Source organism: Lactuca saligna, chromosome 3 (genome assembly GCF_052625555.1).
Source record: "Lactuca saligna cultivar CGN05327 chromosome 3, ASM5262555v1, whole genome shotgun sequence".
NCBI classification, from domain to species: domain Eukaryota; kingdom Viridiplantae; phylum Streptophyta; class Magnoliopsida; order Asterales; family Asteraceae; genus Lactuca; species Lactuca saligna.
The window spans coordinates 13,451,107-13,475,858 of record NC_136419.1 but is presented as its reverse complement, the minus strand read 5'-3'; the positions used below and the strand labels follow the sequence as shown (position 1 = coordinate 13,475,858).

Sequence of the window (24,752 nt, the reverse complement as noted above, 5' to 3'; positions counted from 1 at the left end):
TAAAACAAAAATTATTCATAAATATGTCTAGATATTAAAAGTACCCAAATTTCTCCGGCCTTCTCATTGATCATTTGATTTTTTTTTTCGAAAAATGTCCAATCTTGTAACGTTCAATGAATGATACTTCTTCTCCTTCTTTCTTTTTCTGTTTTCAAAAGGTTGCTTACCATAAGTTTGTCAATATATATATATATATATATATATATATATATATATATATATATATATATATATATATATATATATATATATATATATATATATAACAAAGTTGAACTAGAGGAAGAAAATTTTGACAATGCAATGAAAGATTTAAGTTTTAAAGAAGAATGCAGGAAACCGAATTCCAACATTTACTAAACTTGAATCAAAGAGAATCAAAGAAGAATGCTATTAAACATTATATGTGAAGGATAATCCCACCAACTGATCAGGTTTGAATTTTTTTTATCATTTGTTATTATTACTTCCCTTTTATGCTCCTCTGGTCCTTAGTTTCTTGTTTTTTTTTTTTAAAAATATTTCTAATTTTGGTTGCGGGAAAAATATCAAGACCTCCTGTCTACATCAAACAGTTCACTTATAGAATTTCATAGAGAATGGTTTAAAGTTTGTTCTATTCCCTGTGATATATACAAGTCACAATACATATGTTTCTTTTCTAATGCAACTAAATGACTATTTTACCCATAGATTTCAAAAAATAAATTTCATCAAGAATGGTTTAAAGTTTGTTATATTCCATGTGATATATACCCTACAAAACAAGTGGATGTGTGGAAAAGACAGACAAACATCCAAATCACACGGCCAGGGAACAAAGGGTACAACTACAGAGCCTACACAGATTATGGCACAATTCTAAAACCGTTGTGCAGACACAATTCTAAAAGCACTCCACCAGGATGAAAAATCGGACCCCCAACAACTTGAAAACCAAAAAAGGAAATGAAACTTAAAGAAAACGAATCAAGAAAATGAAACTTAAAGAAAACGAAGAGGAAGTGTTGTCATTGTTAGACCCTTTTGTTGGATTGTTATGTAGTTACTTAAGCTCAAAGTATGAAGATAATAGAAAAACTACACTTTTTGTTATGAAGTACGAATGTTCAAGCATAATGTCTGGTGAAATACTAAAATTCGCTGAAGAAGTTCTTCATTTATCTTCTAATGGCATCATATATCTATCAAATGAAGTAATGGCAAAAGCAAAATCCTTACATTCACTCATTACATTTGAAGGCTTTTCAAGAATTCCTACCCCTGATTACATAATCGAACAGAGGTATCTCAGAGTTTTGCATTTAGGAATCAGGTACATGAGATATCTGTTTGAGTTACCTGAAGAAATCAGGTACATGAGAAATCTTAGACATTTGAATATCCATAGGTGTTGCTCTTTTTATCATATGCCACTTGGCATGGGACAGTTAAGCCACCTAAGAAGACTCAACACGTTTCTTATGGGCTAGGGAGTCCAAGTAAGCGAGTTACAAGAGTTGAATGTTTTAGGAGGAGAGTTTAGCATAAAGGGTCTTACAAATGTGAAAGATTCATTTCAAGCTCAGAGTGAAAATTTGAAAAAGAAACAAAATATAAACTGTTTAAATCATTGAGTAAAGAGCTTAACAAGAGGGAAGCTCTAATAGAAAGGGAGAAACAAAAGCCAAAGCCTTCACTAATATGGTCCAAAAGCAGAAAATCTCAATTTATCAAGAAAACCGAATTGATTCCATATTATTATAATATCCAAAAATGTAACACAAGAACAAGAAATAGTAGGAAAAATATGGCATCACATCATATTGTAGGGCTGGTGGAAAATTCATGGGAAAGGAAGGTTAGTAACTTAGTCAAATAGCACAAATCATGGCATACAAGTGTATATATGAGAAGGTGATTCAATTTGATTCAATGTGATTGTAAAACTCAGTTAAGCCTACAAAAAGAAGTTGATAGTCACTCAATCGATTGACTTATCTAATCATGCGAGTATGGAGTACCTGTTTGGCTTCGACTTTGACTCCGAGTAGAGAACAGAGGTGAGTCAATGGGAGGGCGTGGAGGACGATGGACCGCCGACCTAGAAAAAGAAGTTGATAGTCACTCAATCGATTGATTTATCTGATCATGCGAGTATGGAGTACCTGTTTGGCTTCGAGTGGAGAACAGAGGTGCATCAATGGGATGGTGTGGAGCGACAATGGAATGGAGGCGATGGATCGGCGACGATGGATTGGCAGCGATGGACTGAAGATGTGTATCGATTCCGGGCAAAAAAAATGTGTTGAGTCGATTTAGGGCAAAGTACCCTTTATCGGTAGTCAAAATTAGTCAGCTTGTTTATCCTCTTTATATGTATAACTAATTTGGTCAAATTAGTCAGTCAAAATTAGTCAAGTCAATTTGTAAACTTATTTTTCAACATACAATTTTTTCTAACTGTTAAGGTAAACTTCCGACAAAATTAGACAATTTTTTCTAAATCAGGTATTTTAGTCGATATGGTATTATTTTTTCTTCATTTTGAGGTAAGCTCCCGACAATTTCCAGCATACAATTTTTTTATTATATATATTTTGATGATTCAATTTTGGACCTGATTTTGAAGTTCCATATCATGGCTTTGAGAAGCCTTAGCAATTTTATCATCAATTTACGATAATATTCTTTTGATTTTCATTTTAATTGTAATTTCATTTACCAATTAATCTAGAAACCATTTATTGCAAGAATACCAATTTTGTTCTGTTTTTTTAGATTGTGACATACAGTATATGTTATTGACGTTTTCGTAGTGCGGTAGTCTCCTTATTTAATCAAAATATAAATACAACTAGTACTTTTTCTAATGTGTTTTTTGTTTTTAATTTTTTTTCAAATATATATAGTCAGTAACGACTACTTATTGGTCACTAATTGTTTTTTTCTTATAATTCATCAGTGACCACTATTGAGTGGTCATTAATTATTTTTCTACATTACATTTACTTTAAAGAGCAGCGTATAGTTTTGAACAAGAGTAGCAGTGACCATTATTTTTGGTCACTAAAACTTCAATACAGTGATCACTTTTTTGTCACTAAATTTCTAACATATTGACCATTGTTCTTAATCACTATTAGTTAACATAGTGACCATTATTTTTAGTCACTAAATAATTGTTATGATATGAAGCAAAAACAATTTAATTTTTTTGCATTTTAGTGACTGAGTTAGTGACCACCACATATAATTCGTCATTAAATTTGTAGGATTACCAAAATTTAGTGACCACTTAATTTCTAGTGACTAATAGATGCTTTCAGTGACCAAATTTTAGATCGTCACTAAAAAATAGTCACTAATAAGGATTTTTCTTGTAGTGATAGGTAGCCTCTGATCCTCTATTTTGAATCTAAGTGTGATCCTCTATTTTGAATCTAAGTGTGATCCTTTATTTTGAATCTAAGTGTGATCCTCTATTTTGAATCTAAGTGTGGGTGATTTGACCATTACTTTATACTAAATCTTTCATAATCGACCCCTTCTTCCCATTATATTTAACAAATAAGTTTTCAGACGTTACATAATTAACCCTTGAACTTTTTATAAAATTCCATATGTCCCTTTTTAATTAATTTATTTACTTTTAAGTTTTCCGTAACGACAATTCATCGTCTTAAGTTTGTTTTCCTTATGTATTAAAAAGTTTTATTTAGAGCCCTATTTTTCTTTTTAGCACAGAGCACTTAAAATCTCCGAGCCGGCCCTGTCACCGATACTTCATTCAATTCATATTCAATCATAATCACCATCTTTTCCAATTCTACTAAACTCGGTTGTATGCGCCCTTAATTATCGACATGGTAAAATTCCTCATATTTCCTTATTATTTAATATTATTATGAGATTTTGTTATTCATATAAACAATTGTTTGGCTCATGTCACGTAAAATTTGATTTCTCATCCCAAATACGTCGTTATGTTTGTAGTGTTTTAGGTGAAACGAAATGTAAGTTGTCACTTTAATCAAACAAAATTATATCAAAACACTATTATGTTCTAGATTTAATAGCGACATTTTATTTGATTCTTCTTTTTCAAATCCCATATAATTATTCCTGAACAAACCTTTAAAATTATGAGTTTAAATATCATTTTGTTAATCAAAGAAAACCTTATGTTGAAGTTATGTATATGACGTCTCTTAAAGCAGAAAATATAAGTTGACTTTTTAAGCCAAAAGAATTCACCACCGCGTAGGTCATCGACGACTAGCTAGATTAGAGTGTGCAGTAATCAACACACACATGCATGCACCCGCGGAATTAAGCTAACTTTTTGAAAGAGTGCATGATCGCACCTGATTCCATGGGTCAACCCCCTCCCCCGCAACACATACACACAGAGATGCACCCTATATAACGTCCAAAAGCTCCATGTTAATTCTTACAGAAATCTAAAACGGATTCCAGTCTCCTATTATAACATTCACAACAATGTCGAAAATCGTCAGAGTACTCTTCATGGTGGTCGTTTCCATCGCCATAACCATCGTCCTCATCACTATTGCCTCTGTCGGTGACAACCACAAAACCTCACTTCCCAGCAAATCAATGCACGTGAAACCGTTTCCGAAAAGGGTAAGTCGCTTCCTAGCTGAAAACAACCCTAGAGCTGCAGACCACTGCAAGAAAGATGATGAGATTTGCTACATCTTAGAAGGCAAAAACTCGACTTGCTGCAACAACAAGTGTATGGACATGAGCGAGGACAAACACAACTGTGGAGCATGCAAGAATAAGTGCAAGTTTACCAGCTCGTGTTGCGGAGGAGAGTGCGTGAATTTGGCTTATGACAAGCGGAATTGTGGGTCGTGTGGTAACAAGTGCATGCCGGGTGGTTATTGCATATATGGACTCTGCAATTACGCCTAATAAAAACATTATGTCATTTTGATGGATATTTAACTAATTGCATGTAATCATCATTTATATGTTCATAGATTCTTGTGTACCAAAGAACTTTTAGCTCAAAGTGTCTTTCACTTCTTAATTAAAGTTGAGGTTTCAAGTATAGATTTGCCTTTAAAAATTATATTACTGTGTAAATATGTTTTTTTTGTGTGTGTATGTGTGAAAACATTAGATCAACTTGTTAAGATGTAGAGACTAATTGTTTTTCGACTTTTAGTCTCAAAGTCGAAGATTGTTGAGTATGTTTTGGACTTGACTCATATTTATCGAACTTGGCTTTATATGCAGTTTTAGAGTTGAATTCAAATGCTTGACAGTTTTAGGGTCAAAATCACATTTCTAACTCTATATATAGAATCTTGATATAAATGTAACTCCATTCAATCATCTTTAGTTTTGTTCACATCTTTAATTTTGTGTTTGTTATTCGAGAACCTAATAACCGACATCATATTTATGACTGCCACGATGATCAACAAGTTTGAAGGCCACGATTTTGGCTTATTAAAAAGATGTAGATCGAATATTACTTTTACCAAATGAAATTAAACGAACCTTTGTCCGAGCATAATCTAAATCGATGAAACATGAGAACCGGATTTTGTGAACAATATCATCAGCAAGAATGAACTTAAACCCGTTAGTGCATGTAACAATGGACTTTTGTTAACTTACCCGGACAATGTATATATACCTCGAAATTACATGAGGTTACAATATTACTTGAAACATATCTTTTAATGATCTAGACAACAACTTGAGAACTCCTATTATTTTTAAAGACAACATATTATAACATCAAAGATCAAAGAGGTGTGACATCATGGGACCCATGATGTTATAGCATCATTCTAGGAAATGGTTTCATGTTATCACCCACTAATTAATTTTTTTTATAAAATCATTCGGTAGTTAAAAAAAAATCAAAAACCAATCTTACACCCCTTAACGAGAAAGGGGGCATTGTTACCCATGTTATATGTGTGTTGACGACTCCTCTCGTCGCCCACACCGCATGTTCTTAGTTTTCACGAATAATTTGTTAAGCTAAAAATTTTTGTCAACGTTGAGAAATTAATGTTGGGGAAATTAATTAGCTTATACTACAACATAAAATTTAGATTATAAATGTGTATATATGTAACTAGGCTGAACACGGTCATGCCTGCCTATGAGCAATTAATTCGTGTTTCGTCGATCGAGCACCGAAGAACCTCTCAAACACATGATGAGTTACATACGATTAATTAAATAATGCATTTTGATTATTAGGCATAATTGCAAATTAAGCTCGTATATGTAATAACCACAATGCCGCTTGTCATAAACCCAATTCACTCACTCCCCTTTACAACAGGAGCTCGTAAACTTGCATGTGTGCTTGCATTCTCCACATTTGTGCTTATCCTCGCTCAAATCCATACACTTGTTATTGCAACAACTCGAGTTTTTTGACTTTTTCCTTCTAAGATGTAACAAAAACGTAGAGTTTGCCAACATTTATTGTCATTGATTTTACCAAATCTTTACGAATGTCTCATCATTTTCTGTATCGAATATTTTTTATTAAAGTATTTCATATTTTATAATTTTTTATATTATCATTATATCTTTATTAACTATTTTTCTAAGTATTTGATATATTTATATATTTTTTGTCAACTTTATTTTATCATTGCATTCTTTTAAAATATCTGATTATTAGGTATCCCAGCAACAAATTGAATTGGAATCATTTCTATCTGTGGCTCGAATGCTATTGATAGCATGTTAAACACACAAGAGGTTCTTCATAGAGGAGAATACACCGTGATAAGAAGCTTTATTCGTGTCTTAGAGGTATGCAAATGAACCTGTTTGCTTACAAATTTCCCATTACAACATTAATTCTTGAGTAACTTATTTTTGATTGACATGCTTTATAGGTGGGTGTTGAAGGAAAACACAGGTGGACAAAGTAATTGACATGCTTTTTGGTGGGTGTTTGTTCTTATTTTATTGTATATTATCATGAAGGTGGTTAAATATTTTTATGTTTTAAAGTGAAGAAATAAAGAAAATGAATTCAAATGGATTAATCTCTTCAAATTCCGACTAAACTGTAGGTAATCATTTTCATTTTGGTTATCATATACATATGAAGTTCTTGATCACATTATTCCTTTTAAAAAATCCGGAAAAAAGAAAGCTTTCACCTCACAAAGCTTGGCAACGTCCTCAAAATATATTCCAAGACCACAAATACTCACAGGTCGTTTACCTTAAAAACCAATTTGCAAACATCCACCTTAAAACATTTCCTCCTGTTGTCAACAGTTGAAAATGAAAATTTCGGTAAAAAAAATATAACCCCACTACACCACACCAAACCCTAATCACATTCAAATATTAAGTACACAAACATATATTCAATAAATTCTTCACATCAAACTGCAGCATGTGGGATCATGGTTTGCAAGCTTTTGGAACTGAGTTTTAGAAGAAGATGATGATTTATTGGGAGTGTTTGGCTTTCGTAAATGATGTCCAGAACAATCAGAAGCATTCCCTGAACATTCTAGATGGTTGAAGACATAGTTGCTCCTCCTGTAATTGGGGGGATAACCATACCCATACCCATACCCATACCCATACCCATACCCACACCCATACCCATACCCGTTATTATAATTATAACCATAATACCCATTGTTATTATAGCCTTCGTAACCTGGTGGATATAAGTTGTTGTTATTAACCGAGGGGGAGGGCGATTTTGTCTTCTCAAACAGGTTCTTTGAACATTCTCCATATTGCCAATGTACTATCTCTGCCGTTTTTCCTGCTTTCTCCAGACATTTCAGAAGTAAGACTGGATCGATGTATCCTGAAATGTTAACCTTCCCGTTGTTCTCCATTCTGAAATTAGTTACCCCTTAATTTCACAACCACCAACAACAAACTATCAATCAACAATCTTTAAGGAGAAAAACATGATTAATTAATAACTAATTGTGTTCTAGAATGAAGAAGTAGAAAACAACATACATACCTTGAACACTGTTCAATACCTTTTTGACTGTCTTGGCCCAGGAACCTTCAACGTCCACTTTAATGGTGAAGTTCTGTATATGCAATAATAGTAACAAAACAGATTTCAAGATCATATATATCATATATGATTGGCTTTACACACACACAAGAGGCACTTTCGATATATATTTTAGAAGGAACTAACCGTGAATGCAGGATATTCTTCACTTTTGGACTTCTTGGATGCCATCGACGATAGGAACACCATGCCTTTTATAACTACTGTTACTCTTTTAATGAAAAAAAAAGTTTTAAAAATTAAAATTACATGGAAAAAAAATAAAGGAACCATCCTTGTTACACTAGATCATATATAGTGTAGTTGGGTATTTCATTCCCTAAATCAATTTTTTTTAGCCACACAACATTGCCTCAGGTTAAACTAAAAAAAAAAAACTATTTAGAAAACTAGTCAATGTTGGTCCTCCATGGATTCACCTATATAATTGCAGCTAAAGTTGCAAAAATAAGAGCTTGAATATCACTTGTAAATAATCCAAGGAACATGACAGGGATAGGAACCACTGAAGGTACTAAAGAAACAAAAACAACTACTAATCCATCAGCTAATATATTTCCAAAATGTCGAAAACTAAGTGATAGAGGCTTTGTGAAATCTTCTAAGATGTTAATAGGTAAAAGAATTGGAGTTGGTTGAATATATTTACCCAAATAACCTAATCTTTTTTTGCTAAGACCCGCATAGAAATATGTCACTGATGTGAGTAAAGCTTTCATTTAAAAAAATATCAAAAAAATAACAAATTTTAGTAAATGACCAAATATACATTAACACAACATACATACATCAGCAATGTAAGAGTTCAATTTTCGAAAAAAAAATACAAAAACAAAAACAAAAACAAACAAACAATCATATGTTACTCATTTATTAAAAAAAAGTTTCAAAAAAAAGATTATAACCTTTTTATGTTGGACCAAAATACCCTTATGCTCCAAAACATTCCAATATCACTTTCAATCTTGTTCGAATATATATATATATATATATATATATATATATATATATATATATATATATATATATATATATATATATATATATATATATATATATATATATATATATATTCAGTAAGAAAGTTTCCCAAAGCATATTCCAAAATACCCTTACATGCTCCAAAAAATTCCAGAAACAAAGAAGCGTTTAATACATTAGTAGTTATTGTTTGAGTTCATTCACCGAACGTTTCATGTTGCATAATCATTGTAGCCTTTTCTCCTAAGTGGGTACTTTTATAGCCTAACGAGAGTAGCTTAATGGATTAAGAGCTTGAGGGCTTAAAACTAAGGACTTTTATTACATATATAAAATCATAACCATCACTTAGGGTTAAGTGTGCAACTTAACCCATTAAGCTCTAAATCTAATCATTAAGTCTGGAATAAGGAATAATCAGAACCACCCACCTCATGGTGGTTCGGTGGTGATGTTGGAGGTCCACGGTGGTGACATGGTGGTTAAACCACCAAGAAAAGTTTAATGCTATAAAAAGGCTTTTAAAAAGAAACATCTTGACAACCACCATGTCACATGGTGGTGATCTTGACAACCTTAACCCTTACTCTGAAGAGGTTGCAGCAACACATCCCACAGCCGCTGTTGCACGGTGGCCTCTGGTGAGCCTGGGAGGAACACCGGCGGTGACGAGGTGGTGATCATTTTTAATACAACACGCACGCACAACACAACAAAATCGGTGATCAAAGGGGCTGCTTAAATCACAGCACACATCCATCCTTGCACGGTGGTCTGTGGTGGCAGGAGTGGCATACACCGGTGATAATGGTGCAAGATGGTGTTCGGTGGTAGAAAGAGAAGGAAAAGAAGATGAAGAGGGAGATGAATACTTACAACAGAATGATCGTATAAAATAGTCTCCACCGTCTTCCTCCTCTTCTTACTCCGGCAGTAGAATTCGGCAATCGTTCTCCTCGTCTCCCTTTCTTCCCGTCGTTCTCTTTCTATCTCTCTCGATCGGTGGTTCAATTACTTCGCAAGTATCACAATAGGGGAGGATTAGGGTTAACTAAAGGCTTATATATGTATTAAAAAGGACGAGTAGGCAGCAAGAAAAAAAACCCATACATGTTCCCGTCAATGATATGGAGTGTTCTCGGATTTTACAGTCTAGCCCCTACAGTTTTCCATAACGGCCGTTTTGGTCCCAGAAATAAAACTCTTTCCATCCCAAGTTTTACACTATTGCTTTTAGCTCCTCACTAGGCGAACTTCCACGTGTTGCGTATATATAACTTATTAGAAGTGTTTACATTCGGGTAACTTCTTTTTTGTACACATATAGGCAAAAAAAACTTATTGGGGTTGTTCACATACAGTCATTATGATCGAATGTAGAAAATTACAACTTACTTGGTGTATATGCGGCAAAGACAATCACTTGGGAGGATAATGAACTATTAGTTCTGTTCTCATCTAGCCAATTTTCATTTTTTCACATTGGACCATCCAACTTGTTTAAAGTTGTTCATGTAATATCATTGTTTCAGAGATCTAAATCAGTAGTTGAAGTTGGGAGCATTCGCTCCACTCTTGTTACCTCAAGTTGTTGGGTAATCTTGACATGGGTCATGGGTTTATTGAAGTTATGGGTATGGGTAGTATTTGATTGTTTATTTAATATTTGAATAAAGGACTTTGACCAAGTTCAAGTAGAGAAAACGTGATGTATACTTGGTCACTGTAGGGTGCTTTTCTTTAGGAGTAATGAATAGTTTTTAGGCTTTAGGTTGTTTATTCCCGTTAGTTTTTTGTAGGCTATTTATAGCCACTTGCTTTTGATTAATATAGTGCAGTTGAGTCAAGATTAAAGTAACATCTCCATCTGCTTTCTCCTTTTCTTCTCGTGTGCAACAACAACATGGAACACTTCCTTGTTGTCCTTTTTATTTTGTCCAGGGGCAGCAGGGGGCTGGTCCAACATTTGGTATTAGAGCCCTAGGCTCAACATGTGGGATCTTTGAAGAGGTTCTATGTGAACCTGTTGCTTTTGTAGTTCTGTGTGAGCCAAAAGGTTGTGTGAGTTGAGTTCCAAAACAAAATCTGTGTGATTGGTTTTTCTTTTGACCCGTGTGAAGAAAAAGCTGTGTGCCAAGAAAGTAGTGTGTATTGAGAAAGTGTTGTGTGCTCAATTCAAGTTCTGGGTGAACAAAGAAGACAGGAACCTGTGCGGTGACACCAATCTATGTGAAGAAGCTAGTCAAAGTGAGAAAGAAGATCAGAAAACAATATTTCCGGTGCACCTGCAAGTGTGTGTGGGTGGTTTGAAGAAAGAAAAAGGATCGAAAATAAATCAGATATGTGTGATCTGTGTGTGTGATCTGAATTGGTTGGTTCTGTACAAGAAGAAAGGTCAAGTTAGGGAAGATGCCAGCAACAAAACCCGGGAGGATCAAGTTAGGTTGTACCCGTGACCAGCCAAAGTATCCCACTGCAATGCCCCAAGTTAACAACTACAAATTATACAAGTTGGTCAATTATGGTGGAGTCGATCTTACAAGCGTACGACTTATGGGAAGCGGTTAATCCGGAAACTGGAAAAGCGATTGAGGCAAAGAAAAACTTGATGGCAAGAGCATTTGTGTTTCAAACTCTACCTGAAGATATATTGCTTCAAGTGGCTAAGCATAAGGATGCAAAAGATGTGTGGGAAGCACTTCGTGTGCGGTATTTGGGAGCCGAAAGAGTTCAAAAAGCGAGACTACAAACACTTAGAACCGAGCTAGAGATGTTGAAGATGAAAGAGGGTGACACGATTGATGAATTTTTGGGAAAACTTAAGAAGATTGCATCCAAATTCAAGAGTCTTGGGTCTAGCTTGAAGGATGAGATAATGGTAAGAAAACTTCTAAATTCAGTTCCTAAGAAATTTTTACAGATTGTTGCATCTATCGAGCAATATTCAGAGATAGAGGACATGTCACTTGAGGAAGCTGTGGGGAGGTTGAAAGCATATGAAAAGTGAATCAAGGTTCTTGATGAAGATGAGAGTGATCAAAATCAAAACAAACTTTTACTGTCAAAAGAGGAATGGGAAGAGAGAACCAAACGTGGTAACTTCAATCAAGATCAATCTGGACAAGGAAGAGGTCGTGGTAAAGGTCGAGATGGTCGGTTCCAAAGTTATGAAGATCGAAGGGAACAAGGTATGTATCGAGACAAGAGACATATTAAATGCTATAATTGTCAAGAATATGGACATTATGCAGCTGAGTGTCCTAAGAAAGAAATAAAAGAAGAAGAAGCTAATATGATTCAAGATGATGATGAGCCAGCACTACTTTGAAGAATCAAATTCATGTCAAGATTAAGGGATTCATTGTTGGGTAATCTTAACATGGGTCATAGGTTTATTGAAGTTATGGGTATGGGTAGTATTTGATTGTTTATTTAATATTTGAATAAAGGACTTTGACCAAGTTCAAGTAGAGAAAATGTGATGTATACTTGGTCACTGTAGGGTGCTTTTCTTTAAGAGTAATGGCTAGTTTTTAGGCTTTAGGTTGTTTATTCCCGTTAGTTTTTTGTTGGCTATTTATAGCCACTTGCTTTTGATTAATATAGTGCAGTTGAGTCAATATTAAAGTAACATCTCCATCTGCTTTCTCCTTTTCTTCTCGTGTGCAACAACAACAGGGAACACTTCGTTGTTGTCCTTTTTATTTTGTCCAGGGGTTGCAGGGGGCCGGTCCAACACAAACCACTTATGGCATTCTTTGGTAAACTGTCAGCAATTATTACCCCTAATGTACTAATACTAATGCAAAAACTCTTAATATATATCACGTAAGAAAATATAATCAACCAGCTAGCACATAATAGCATATAAATCAATCATTTAAAGTATGTTAGTGCACCTTTAAAGTTCTAACAACTGAGTAAGCATATGGCTTAGTGAGTTCTTAGTTGTAAAGAAAATTGTAAGGTCACACATTATGATCTGATGAGTCAAACACATGACACACTGATCTATCAGCATAAGCTTCTACACGTCGACAATGCCAACGTATCAAGTTTACCAGCGTCAACACTTATTATAGTTATTCTGTGTAATCTTTGTACATTAGTTAATGATATAGATAAGTATAGAATAGATCACAGATCTGGTATCTTTATGATAAGACTGGTTCTTAGTATAGATTAGATACAATCCCGTCAATCATGGGATATACATGTATAAATTAGTATATATACAACATTAGGGAAAATCCTAAATGTTGTGGAACACAGATTTGTGTCAATCGTCTTTGTGACAAACCTATCTTCTTGGTGAAGAAAAAAACCTCTTTTTTTAGTGAAATGAACAATTTGGAGAGCTTCTATGTTATTTACTTTCTGTTGATTATTTTTCTTAGATTAGTTTTATGTTTCTTATTTATAATTGAAGTTTATCCGATCATCACAAACCTTCATTTGGTATTAGAGCAGGTTTGTGATACACTCAAGTTATCACTCTGAAATGACCAATATATCTAGGGCCCAGCTTGCCCCGTTTCCTTAATCGAATCACCCCTTCCATGGGGATACCTTTAGGAGGACAAAATCTCCGACCTAAAACACCGGTTGGCGTTACTCTTTTGACGACTCTGGGCCGTCAGTAACCTTTGTTTGACCTGTTGGATCTGCTCTGTCACCTTGAGCACTATCTCAGTGCCCCCTATCACTCTCTGCCCTATCTCTCCCCAACAGATGGGAGTCCGACACCTCCTCCCATATAAGAGCTCAAAGGGAGGCATACCAATACTAAAATGATGGATGTTGTTGTATGAAAACTCATCCAAGGGCAAATAAGTGTCCCAACTCCCACCGAAGTCCATAACACATGCACGTAGCATGTCCTCGAGCGTCTGAATCGTCAGCTCGATCTGGCCATCTGTCTGTGGGTGATATGCGGTACTAAAGTGTAACCGGGTACCCAACTCCTCATGAAGCTTCTTCCAGAACCTAGAAGTAAAGCGCACATCTCGATCTGAAACTATCGATATCAGCACCCGATGTCGTGCCACCACCTCTCTCACATAAATCTCGGCCAATTTCTTTGCGAAAGAGCTATCATTGATAGCCAAAAAGTGAGCACTCTTCGTCAACCGGTCCACAATCACCCATATCGTGTCGACACCTCACGTAGTCCTCGTTAATTTGGTGATACAATCCATGGAAACCTGTTCCCACTTCCATTCAGGAATCTCTAAAAGCTGCAATGGGCCATGTGGACATTGATGCTCCGCCTTAACCTGATGACAAGTCAAGCACCTCTCAACTACCCACGCCATATCTCTCTTCATGCAGGGGCACCAATAATCCCTCTTCAAATCCAAATACATATTGGTGTCCCCCGGATGGATCGAGAATCTCGACCAATGAGCCTCCTCCATCAAAATATGTCGAGCTTTGCCTGTATAAGGAACCCAAATCCGCCCATGGACAGCCATAAGCCCCTGACTATCCATTCCAAACTCGGAAATCTGTCTGATCACCTTCTCTCTCTTACGGTTCTCTGGTTTCATTGCCACCATCTGGGCCTCTCGGATAGTATCTAAGACTAGATCCATCACCTTCATCCTCATGCATACGTCTCGGATCGAAGCACTCACCGCTTTACGACTCAGGGCATCGGTTACCACATTAGCCTAGCCAGGGTGATACAAGATCTTACAGTTGTAGTCTTTCACTACACTACACAACAGTTGTAGTCCGTAAGGTAATTCAGGCTCTTATGGTTCATATATATGGTACACCGGACACCATAGAGATAGTGGCGCAAGATCTTGAGGGCGAACACCACCGTCCCCAACTCCAAATTGTGGGTGGGATACCTCGTCTCGTGAGGCTTCAACTGCCTTGATGCATATGCTATCACATGCCCCCTCTGCATTAACACCGCACCCATCCCTGATATATAGATGCATCACAATAAACTACGAAGTTCTCCACTCCCTCGGGAAGGGCTAACATTGGAGCTTCGTACAATCTCTGGCGAAGAGTCTCGAATGAGGCCTGTTGCTCGGGCCCCCAGTTAAAAGTAACACCCTTCCTGGTTAATCTGGTAAGAGGAACCGCAATCTTGGAGAAATCTCTGATACATCTCCGGTGGTAGCCTACCAGGCCAAGGAAAATCCTGATCTCAGATGGGGACCTTGGCACCTCTCATCGCATAACTGCCTCAAATATGGCCGGGTCGACCAAAATCTCATTCTAATTAACGAGGTGCCCTAGGAACTGGACCTCTCATAACCAAAAATCACACTTGGAGAATTTGGCATAAAGCCTCTACGCCCTCAATACCCCAAGAATCTCCCGAAGATGCTTCTCGTGCTGCTCTCTAGACCTCGAGTACACCAAGATGTCGTCGATGAAAACGATCACCGACCTATCCAACATGGGCCTGTACACCCGGTTCATGAGATCCATGAACGTTATCGGTGCGTTGGTGAGTCCGAAAGGCATCACCACAAACTTGTAGTGCCCATAACGAATCCTAAAGGCCGCCTTCGGGATATCCTCCTCACAAACTCTCGTCTGATGATATCTAGATCTCAAATCAATGTTGAAAAACCAAGACGCTCCCTACAATTGATCGAATAAATCGTCGATCCTCGGTAGTGGATAACGGTTCTTGACCGTCAGTTTGTTCAACTACCGATAGTCAATACACATCCGGTGTGAACCATCCTTCTTCTTGACAAAAAGGATCGGTGCTCCCCACGGTAAGCTACTCGGTCTAATAAAACCCTTCCCCAGTAGCTCCTAGAGCTGGGAGGATAACTCATGCATCTAGGGTGGCACAAGGTGATAAGGTGCCTTAGCAATAGGCGCCGCACCTGAAACCAAATCGATCCAAAACTCCACCTGCCTCTCGGGAGGCACACCCGGTAAATCATCAGGGGAAACATTAGGGAACTCACACATAATCGGAACATCAGAGATAGAATTTGGCCTTTCAGTGGCAACCCTCACATCCATCACATATGCTAGATAACCCATACATCTTTGTTGTAAACTCTGTCTCGCCCTAGAAGCAGAACAAAAAGTTGATCCTGATCTGGTCCCCTCACTATACACAGTAAGCACTCCTCCACTAGGGTCTCATATGGCCACCATCTGATACTCATAATCAATCAAAGCTCCAAACCGACTCAACAAGTACATGCCCACTATGACACAAACATCACCCATCATTATCGGTACCAGATCTATTGGGAAATCAACACCAAAAATATCTAATACACGCCCCTAGAATACCTCGGTGGCAAAAACCGCATGCTCATCGGCTATAGAAACCCTTACTGGTCGACTCAAAGCTCACGTCTGATACTAATGTGACGGCTAAAGGATAAGGACACAAAAAATCGACTCGCACCTGAGTCAAATAACACCAAAGCAGGCACAGAGCTCACAAGAAAAGTACATATATACAACCCAGTATAAGCATAAACAAATCTTAAAATAACATGAATAAGAGAATACACACTAGCCACGACATCAGGTGTTACGTGGACCTCCTCCGTTGTTAACTGGAAACCTCTCTGACGAGCCCTCGGAGCCTCGGCCTTTACCGACCAACTATCAGTACCGTGCAAGACAGCAGGAGTAGAAGTCTAGGCTGATCACTAGGTGAGCTGAGTGCACTTGGCCTTCTAATGGTCGGTCTGGTTGAGTAAAAGCAAACTGTGAATCCCTTAGGACAGTCCTTCGCCATATGTCCCTCTTTGCCACATTTGTTGCAAATATCTGCCCGACATGATCCCTCATGACTCTTGTCACACTTGCCACAAGTGCGGCCCTTCTAGCCTCCAACTCTCATATCAGCAGGCTTTGCCCACTTCGTCACCGACTGTGACTGTACTAGTCTCCTGACTCTACCTTAAGACTCCTCCTCCTCTCTAGTATGCAATGCTAGCTCAATCTCCCTCCTCCTGGCATTGGTCTGAAGCTCAGCCAATGTCCGGTATAACGATTTCGCCACGAACTCCCGTATATCCCTCCTCAGTATGCTCAGCGCAAAACAACACCCTCTCATGGAGCATCCTCGTGATCTCAATCACAACTTCTGTGTTCTGCTTGAGAGATAGAAACTTCTAGGCTAGCCGTTCCTTCTCTACCGGGGGAACATACTCGTCTCGGAAGAACTATGTAAACCTCTCCTATGTCACTGCAGCATGGTCTGCAGGAGTAAAACTAGTAGTCACGAACTTCCACCAGTCCTTCACTCCCAAGCGAAGCTGGTTCAGCGCAAACCGAACTCCCAGGTGATCTGGGCATGAACACGTGTAGAAACTGTTGGGTTTTGAGCATTCTAACACTCTCATGGTGTACATGCAACCCTATAAACCTTGGATCTATGTTTTATCTATTATACATGCAAATAAGAACTTTCTAAGGCTTTAATCCTAACTAGCATATTATGAAGTTCTTATACTACAAAGTACTAGTTAGATGACATACCTTTTGATGTAGCTTGATGTCTTCAAGCTTTAAGAGCTTAGCCCCAATAGTTTGGAAGCCTCAAGTGGAATCACAAATCACCAAAAACACCTTGGAAGACTTTAGAGAATATGGATACTTGGTTCTCTCTAGTGAAATCGGCTATCCCTTCTTAGTGTACCACACTAGTGCCAATTTCACCAACCAATGACATCTTTATATAGTATGGAGACTAGGGTTAAACCCATGACCTTTCATTTCATATGATCCATGGGTTAAACACTCCATGGACTATCCATGAAATCTTAGCCCAAACCAAATGAACTTGGCCCATTCCATATATATAAGAGTCCATATTTAATTAGTTCGTTTTGATCACTTAATTAATTCTAAATTAATTGTTGATCAATACTAATTAAATAATATGATTCCATATTAATATATTAGAACTTATAATATATTAATATTAATCATAAATATATTATTCTCAAAAGACTATCCATATAAATTGTGTTGGCGAAGTGCAACCCAAATGGACCATGTCGGGTCGGGTCAAGTACATACCAAATATAGTTACGGACTTAGACATTAATCCAACAGAAACATCCCTCAATGTCATAGATCCATCTCATGGCAGCAATCGGATCCTATATCCCATCAAACTCCGGTGGCTTCGTGTTGCTGAACTCTTGGAAAAACAACAAGTCACCTCCCTGTGGCCTAGCAGCAGCTACGGCTACGGTGGCTGCAGCAGCAACCACCGTAATGGCATCGTATTGCTCGTCGAATGTCTCAATCATCATGGTCTTAATAGACCCGAATCTCTCTGTTATGGCCTCTCGGATAGCTGCGGCCACATCCTCATGAATGATCCTGTGGATCTCCTCGTCACTGACACTGCTGCTCTCAGGGTCGTGGCGTGTACCCACCATGATGTCTCTGAAACACAAAACGAAAATCATCATAGAATCGTTCGAGCATACTTACACTTGATTTCCTATCCATACATGTAAATTATCCAAAGCTTACAAACCCTAGATCTAGCATACAAAATCCGTAAATATCAAATAAAACAAGTTTTATGATTACCTTGATTGTAGATTGAAGATATTGAGCTTTTGAGAACCTTTGCACCTCAAATGTTGTGCCTCTAATAGATCACAAACACCAAAGCAAGTTGGAAGATAATCATGAGAGAGGGAAGACTTGAAATTGGCTCTAATACTTCTTAGGGTTTCTGGTTGCCGATTTTTGAAGCCCTAAGGGTCTTTATATAATGGAGCTGCTAGGGTTTCAGTCAAAACCTTAATTGGATAGATTAAGCCTTAAGCGGTCCAAAACAAGGCCTGGATGAAATCTATGTGGGCTTCCACCTTGATTTCGTTCACCTCCTTCTAAGGGATCCTCAGCCTAAAATCCAATTATCTTATAATTGCAGTTCTAGCCCCTTAGGTTTAATTAACATCTTTTGATCACAAAATTAATCTCTTAATTAATTCTTGACCAATATTAATTAACCAATATGATTTCTATTTTAATATATTATTCATATAATATATTAATAAACCATAATATCCTCTTTCTCCACTAATCATCCAATCAAGTTGCTCCGATGAAGGCAACCAAAAGGACCATGCTACAACCGGGTCAAGTACATACCAAATATAGTTATGGACTTAGAAACTAATCCAACAGTAAGCACAAACCTTAGTGAGCTCCCTAAAATACCAAACACATCACATTAGCCTCTCATGACTATATCTTGATAGAGACCCTCAGGTCAATGTGTCTCAGTGGGAACCCTCCAGTCCTACAACTCGGGTTGGACCCTCTGGTCCTAACTCAATAAAGCTCAGGATAATACACAACATAAATCACAAAGACATAATGCATGATATCACACTTATCAATATAAGCATACAAGACCCATCAGTCACATAATGATACCACTCATGGTAAGTATAGTGAGAAGACTTACCTCGTAAGTAAGCAAGTAATCCACGTAACCCTCGAACGGTCTGATCCTCGCCTACGCGTCATAATCATCTCTAATTAACACTTATCACCTCAACCTATGTAAGTTAAGCTAACCTCTTTCTCTAACCCTTGGGAAGGGTAAAATACCATTTTACCCCTCCATGGTCTCTAATCCATGTCTTGACCAAACCATAAAAGTCAACAGGAGTCAACAGTCCCTGTTGACCCAACTCATCGAGTGCATCTATGTAACTCATCGAGTTCCCTCGTTTCCTCAGAAATGTCATGAAAAATCCAACTTAACTCGTCGAGTTGTCTCATCAACTCCCCGATTTAAACATGTCCAGACTCGTCGGGGAAAACCCTAATCGACTCGTCGAGTCCGCTTATCGACTCGTTGAATCTCTTCAGTCCATTTTCTAGGGGTATGTATGGGGCGGTTTGGTTCGGTTATTGGTCAAAACCGAACCATAACCATTATGATTGGTTAATGCATTTTGGTAGCCATTGAATATGGTTAATATTGGTTATGGTTAATGGTTTTTGTCGGTTAACGGTTTTGGTTAATGGTTAATATTGGTTAACCATAATGTTCAAAATAATATAAATGGTGAAAGTATAGTGACATAAAAAATGAAAAGAGAATACAAAAAGTCCTTGACACCAATGTTTGTAATCTAGCTTATAGTAATAGAATAAAATGTGTACATTTGATACTCAGAGTGAGATAACAGATAGTCACATTTAAAATAAAAAAAATTCAATAAAAAGTATAAAAAATTAAAAAAAATGACATTAATAACTTCATATATTGATTATTGATATTAACATTAAAATAAAGTCAAACACTCATACATGTTCAATGCGATTAAATCAAAAAGTATAAAATAAAATAGATAAACATTTATATTATGTGATATGGACAAAAAAACAATCACTCTTATATATTCAGTGTGATTAAGTAAAAACAGTAAATAAAAAAACAAATTTTTTATTATAAGTTAACTTAACTTACCTAGAAGTTTTGATTATAAATTAAAAAAAAAAAACCCTTCGAATAGAACTATAAAGTTAAAACAATATTTGATTAGGATTAACGGTGTGAGAAGCCTCCGATTAGGATTATGAGTGTCAAGATTAAACTAATTGTGAATAATGTGTACAAATTATAGAATTCGCCGATTAGGAATTACAACATTAATCAATAATATAACTCAATGCATGATTGGAAAATTGTGTGTGTTTGCATAATCTACGTGATTTTGATTGCATGTTCATCTCCTGATAAGTGAGGATTAATGAATTATATTTTGGAAATTTAATGGGTCTTAAATAAATTTGACTATATTATTTTATATATAATCCATAACTTTTATGCATTAAAATATAAAGTTAGCGGTTCGGTTAATAATGATTTGGCTAACCTATAAAACCATAATCGAACCGTTTGTTATCGGTTAACAAAAATTAGAAACCGAACCAACGGTTTTTAAAACAGTTCGATTATTATGGTTCGGTTATATCGGTTAATTTGGTTATGGTTCGGTTTTTCGGTTATTATGCTCACCCCTACCATTTTCTCATTCAAACGTTTTTTGGTGGAAATGATGTCTCATACTCTGGATCTAGCCTTCTAAGGCTCACTTATTGTGTAAAGCTGCAAGCTTTATGTTCATGCATGGCATCTAGGGCTCAAAATGCCAAAATAAGCTCCATAAAGGGTTTCATGCACGGAGACTTGCCCAAAGCTTGATAAAGCTTGGATCTTTGGGCTCATGGGACCTCCATTTGTCCAGATCTAGAGTCTCAACTCGATGACAAGCTCCAGCAACTCAGGAACCACAAGATAAGGGGGGAAAGCCCTAAAACCCTATAGAAAGAGATCTATTAAGAGAAATGCTCAAAAAGTTAGCTTTTTACCTCCAAACTGAAGCCAACACAGAGAAACACTTGATCCACAAGCCTCTTCTCAACCTAAAGCTTGATGCTCTTCACTCTTCTTCCAATTGTGCACTAAAACACCCAAAGTTATCTCCTCCCTCTCTTATAAATGGATACACACGATTAGGGTTTCTCACAGAGGGTTAGAATGATAAGGGAGGCAGAAATGAGGGCTTAAGGTCCTTTAAATAGGACACAAACCCTGAAAATTAGGGTTTTCTCACCCAGCTCCTACTCGTCGAGCCGGGGTACTCTGACTCGTCGAGTAGACTCTAAAATCCCATGACCATTACGCTCTCTACTCGGCGAGTTGGTGCCCCCAAGTTTCCCTGCCAAAATGAAAGAATATTAATTAAATAATATACCTAGGGCTTGGGATGTTACAGTAAATGGACACAACCTCTTTAGATTTGGATATAAAGAGCATCTAAATTGCCCTTTTTTTATTTACTCCAGCTTTACTTAGAGCAAAATATGACTGAAAATAGTAAAGTAATCTATGCTGATTATATTTACATACTAAAATGAACACACAATGCATTAACTATCACTGGTGCTACCTATAACACCCGTTTTAAGAGTAAAAGTGGCATAGGCTCTGCGCGTTCCACGTTCTTGGAATGACACGCCTGTCTTGAGCTTTTAGGACATAAGCACCATTTTTATGTGCTTCTATGACTTTATATGGCCCTTCCCACGTGACACTGAGCTTTCTCAATGGTTCAACGTGGCTCTACTAAATTAGGAACCAAAATTAATTATAATGCATCAAGAAATATGCTATTAAACTACAAGATTTAAAAGCAACAAAGGCGATATGTCGTTACTAATACTATCTGAAATCAATGGTATTGTCTTTAGTGGCGACATGTCGTTACTATTATGTTCATACTAATGCTTCGTTGCTAATACGTATATTGAAGCTATTAATGTCGTTCTTAATGGTACAGGTGTTGGGTTGGGAGGAGAATAGGGTTTATAAAATCGATGACAACTTGGATCTTCTTGAAAGATCATGTAAACACTTTTTGAATCTTATATTTTGACCATAGTCTGGGTTACACGAAATCTAGATTTTGGGGATAATCTTTCAAGGAACAATCTAAAATCAAAGCATTATTATGAGGTCACAAACTAGGGTTTATATAGGATTCAAATTCTTTTGATTACCAAGATATTTATCAATAAACATTAAATGTCGATTTTATCCCATAAATAAGGGATGTGGTTTCAAAAATAATTATAGACAATATATTCCAAAATTAAGATTTTGCACAACATTTTTCAGGGACCTCCACTAGGGCAGCATCCCCTTGGACCATGCGAGGAACGTTGTCCCTAGGACCCCGCAAGGGGGCAACTCAACCCCCTTGATCACTGTCATTTGGTTGAACTTATATCAAACTCATTTTATACAAGCGTACACCTTATACCTTTTAACTTGTAATAAAATCAAGAATTGAATTACTACTGGTAATTTATAAATCATGTTATACTAAAATGACATTGTGACACTAAGATCACCAACAATTGGTGAAAAAACTCAAACCCGCAAATAGAAAACCCTGGAAAAACCGCACAAACTAAAACTGAAAAAAATCGAAACAAAAACCTATTGGTATGGTTTTGAGTTATATAAAAAGTAAAAAATTTAAGTACTATGAGGTTTTTAGTTTTGCAAAGAATAATCGAACGACAAACCGAATAAAAAAACGAATTGCATCGATATATACAATAAACTACATAACGTTATACACTATTTAATTATTTGCTACTTAATTATTAATATATTATGTATTAAAAAGAGGATTCGAGAGTGAAATTTTGAACGAGGTATTAAATCAATTGATCATCGCACCATAACTCAAAGTTATGCTCTAGCCTTTCGTGCAACCCCTTATTCTCACACTTCAACTCTCAATCTCTCATGGTCTCATGGTTAATATTAAATCAATTGGTAGTTTTTTTAAGTTACTATCTTATTGTTTTTTTATATTACAATTAAGTCTAAGAACTCTTAAAATGCGGGAAAAAAATTCTCAAATGCCCAAAGTTATTTGAAATCTAATGTGTTTAATTGTAGTTTAAAACCACACAAAAAATTGTTAAAAAGTGAAGGCATGAAACCACAAAAACACACTTCTAAAATAATCGCATCATTTGATTTCGTTGTTGGAATAACCACATTTGTGTTTTATTATTATATTCAGTGTTGAAACGTACCATACACACCCATAGTTAATGTTTCCCGTTGTTATTACCATGCCAAAAAATAGTATTTATTCAAACTATTATATTTTTTTTATTTTAATTAAATTAATGTTTTGCAATCGTTAATCTAAGAAAACCGATCGTAGGAACTAAATTGATTACGTGCTGCTATTAATTTTCATAAACATTATTGATATTCTATAAATTGCTATCATTTTTTTAATATGTAACACTATTATTTTTGTAGAAATTATAATTGTTCTTTACTTTATAAGTTTAAATAAACAATGACATATAATCTTTATAATTTCATGTAGGTTGTTGGAGTGTGAAATATTAATAGGATTATTGTTAGAAAAATCTTATTATTTTGTTATAATTTATGAAAAAACATAATTTTCATTGGAAATCTTCCATTAATTTTAACAAAATATTAGATAATCGCAAATTTTCTATTTAAAAATAAAAGTTGAAATTTTATTATAAACAAAGACAAAATAATAAAACTTTTCTAACAATAAACTATTAATATAACAAAAAAAAAATACTAGAGTAAATTACACGAATAGTCCCTATGGTTTAGGGTAATTTACACGTTTGGTCCCTAACTTATTTTTTTAACTCGGAAGATCCTTATTGTTTGTTTTTATTACTCGCTTGGTCCCTAACTTACCTAAAAATACTATTTTGCCATTGATTTTTTGATTTATTTAAATTAACACACCCTCAATCCCACCTCCTTCACCTTACCTTATTTACCCTACTATTTTTTCCTATGTAAATAATAGTCTTTTTAGGTAAGATAGAGACCAAACGTGTAACAAAAACAAATAGTAAGGACCAAACGCGTAACAAAAACAAACAGTAGAGATCTTTTGAGTTAAAAAAATAAGTTAGGAACTAAACGTGAAAATTACCACAAACCATAGGTACCTAATTTACTCAAAATACTAATAGTTTACAGGTTGAAAAATAACATAATGAAATTCTTTATATAGGAACCATTGTTTAAAATATTATATTATACAACCATTTATGGTTTAAAAGATTATATTATACAACTCTTATGAAGAAAAACTTTTATATACGAATACGTTGAGTTATTTATTGATTTGTGTTCTGT

At 36.0% G+C, this 24,752-nt stretch overlaps 1 protein-coding gene and 1 long non-coding RNA gene across 2 annotated transcripts; one reads left to right on the top strand and one right to left on the bottom strand.

Moving 5' to 3' along the window:
• Nucleotides 1-2,006: 2,006 nt before the first annotated feature.
• LOC145033409 (uncharacterized) lies at nucleotides 2,007-2,270 on the bottom strand. The gene is made up of 2 exons (XR_013677528.1): nucleotides 2,151-2,270; nucleotides 2,007-2,086 (listed from the first exon to the last, which is right to left on the bottom strand). It is a non-coding gene; the product is annotated as an uncharacterized LOC145033409 (long non-coding RNA).
• A 2,215-nt stretch (nucleotides 2,271-4,485) lies between these two features.
• Nucleotides 4,486-4,923, top strand: LOC145035201 (stigma-specific STIG1-like protein 1). Its single transcript, XM_078983787.1, has one exon. The coding sequence runs from the start codon at nucleotides 4,486-4,488 to the stop codon at nucleotides 4,921-4,923; it is 438 nt and encodes a 145-aa protein (XP_078839913.1).
• The last annotated feature ends 19,829 nt before the right edge of the window (nucleotides 4,924-24,752 follow it).

Bases quoted from the DNA above. Each gene is read 5' to 3' on its own strand.
- LOC145035201 (XM_078983787.1), top strand. From the start codon at position 4,486: ATGTCGAAAATCGTCAGAGTACTCTTCATGGTGGTCGTTTCCATCGCC.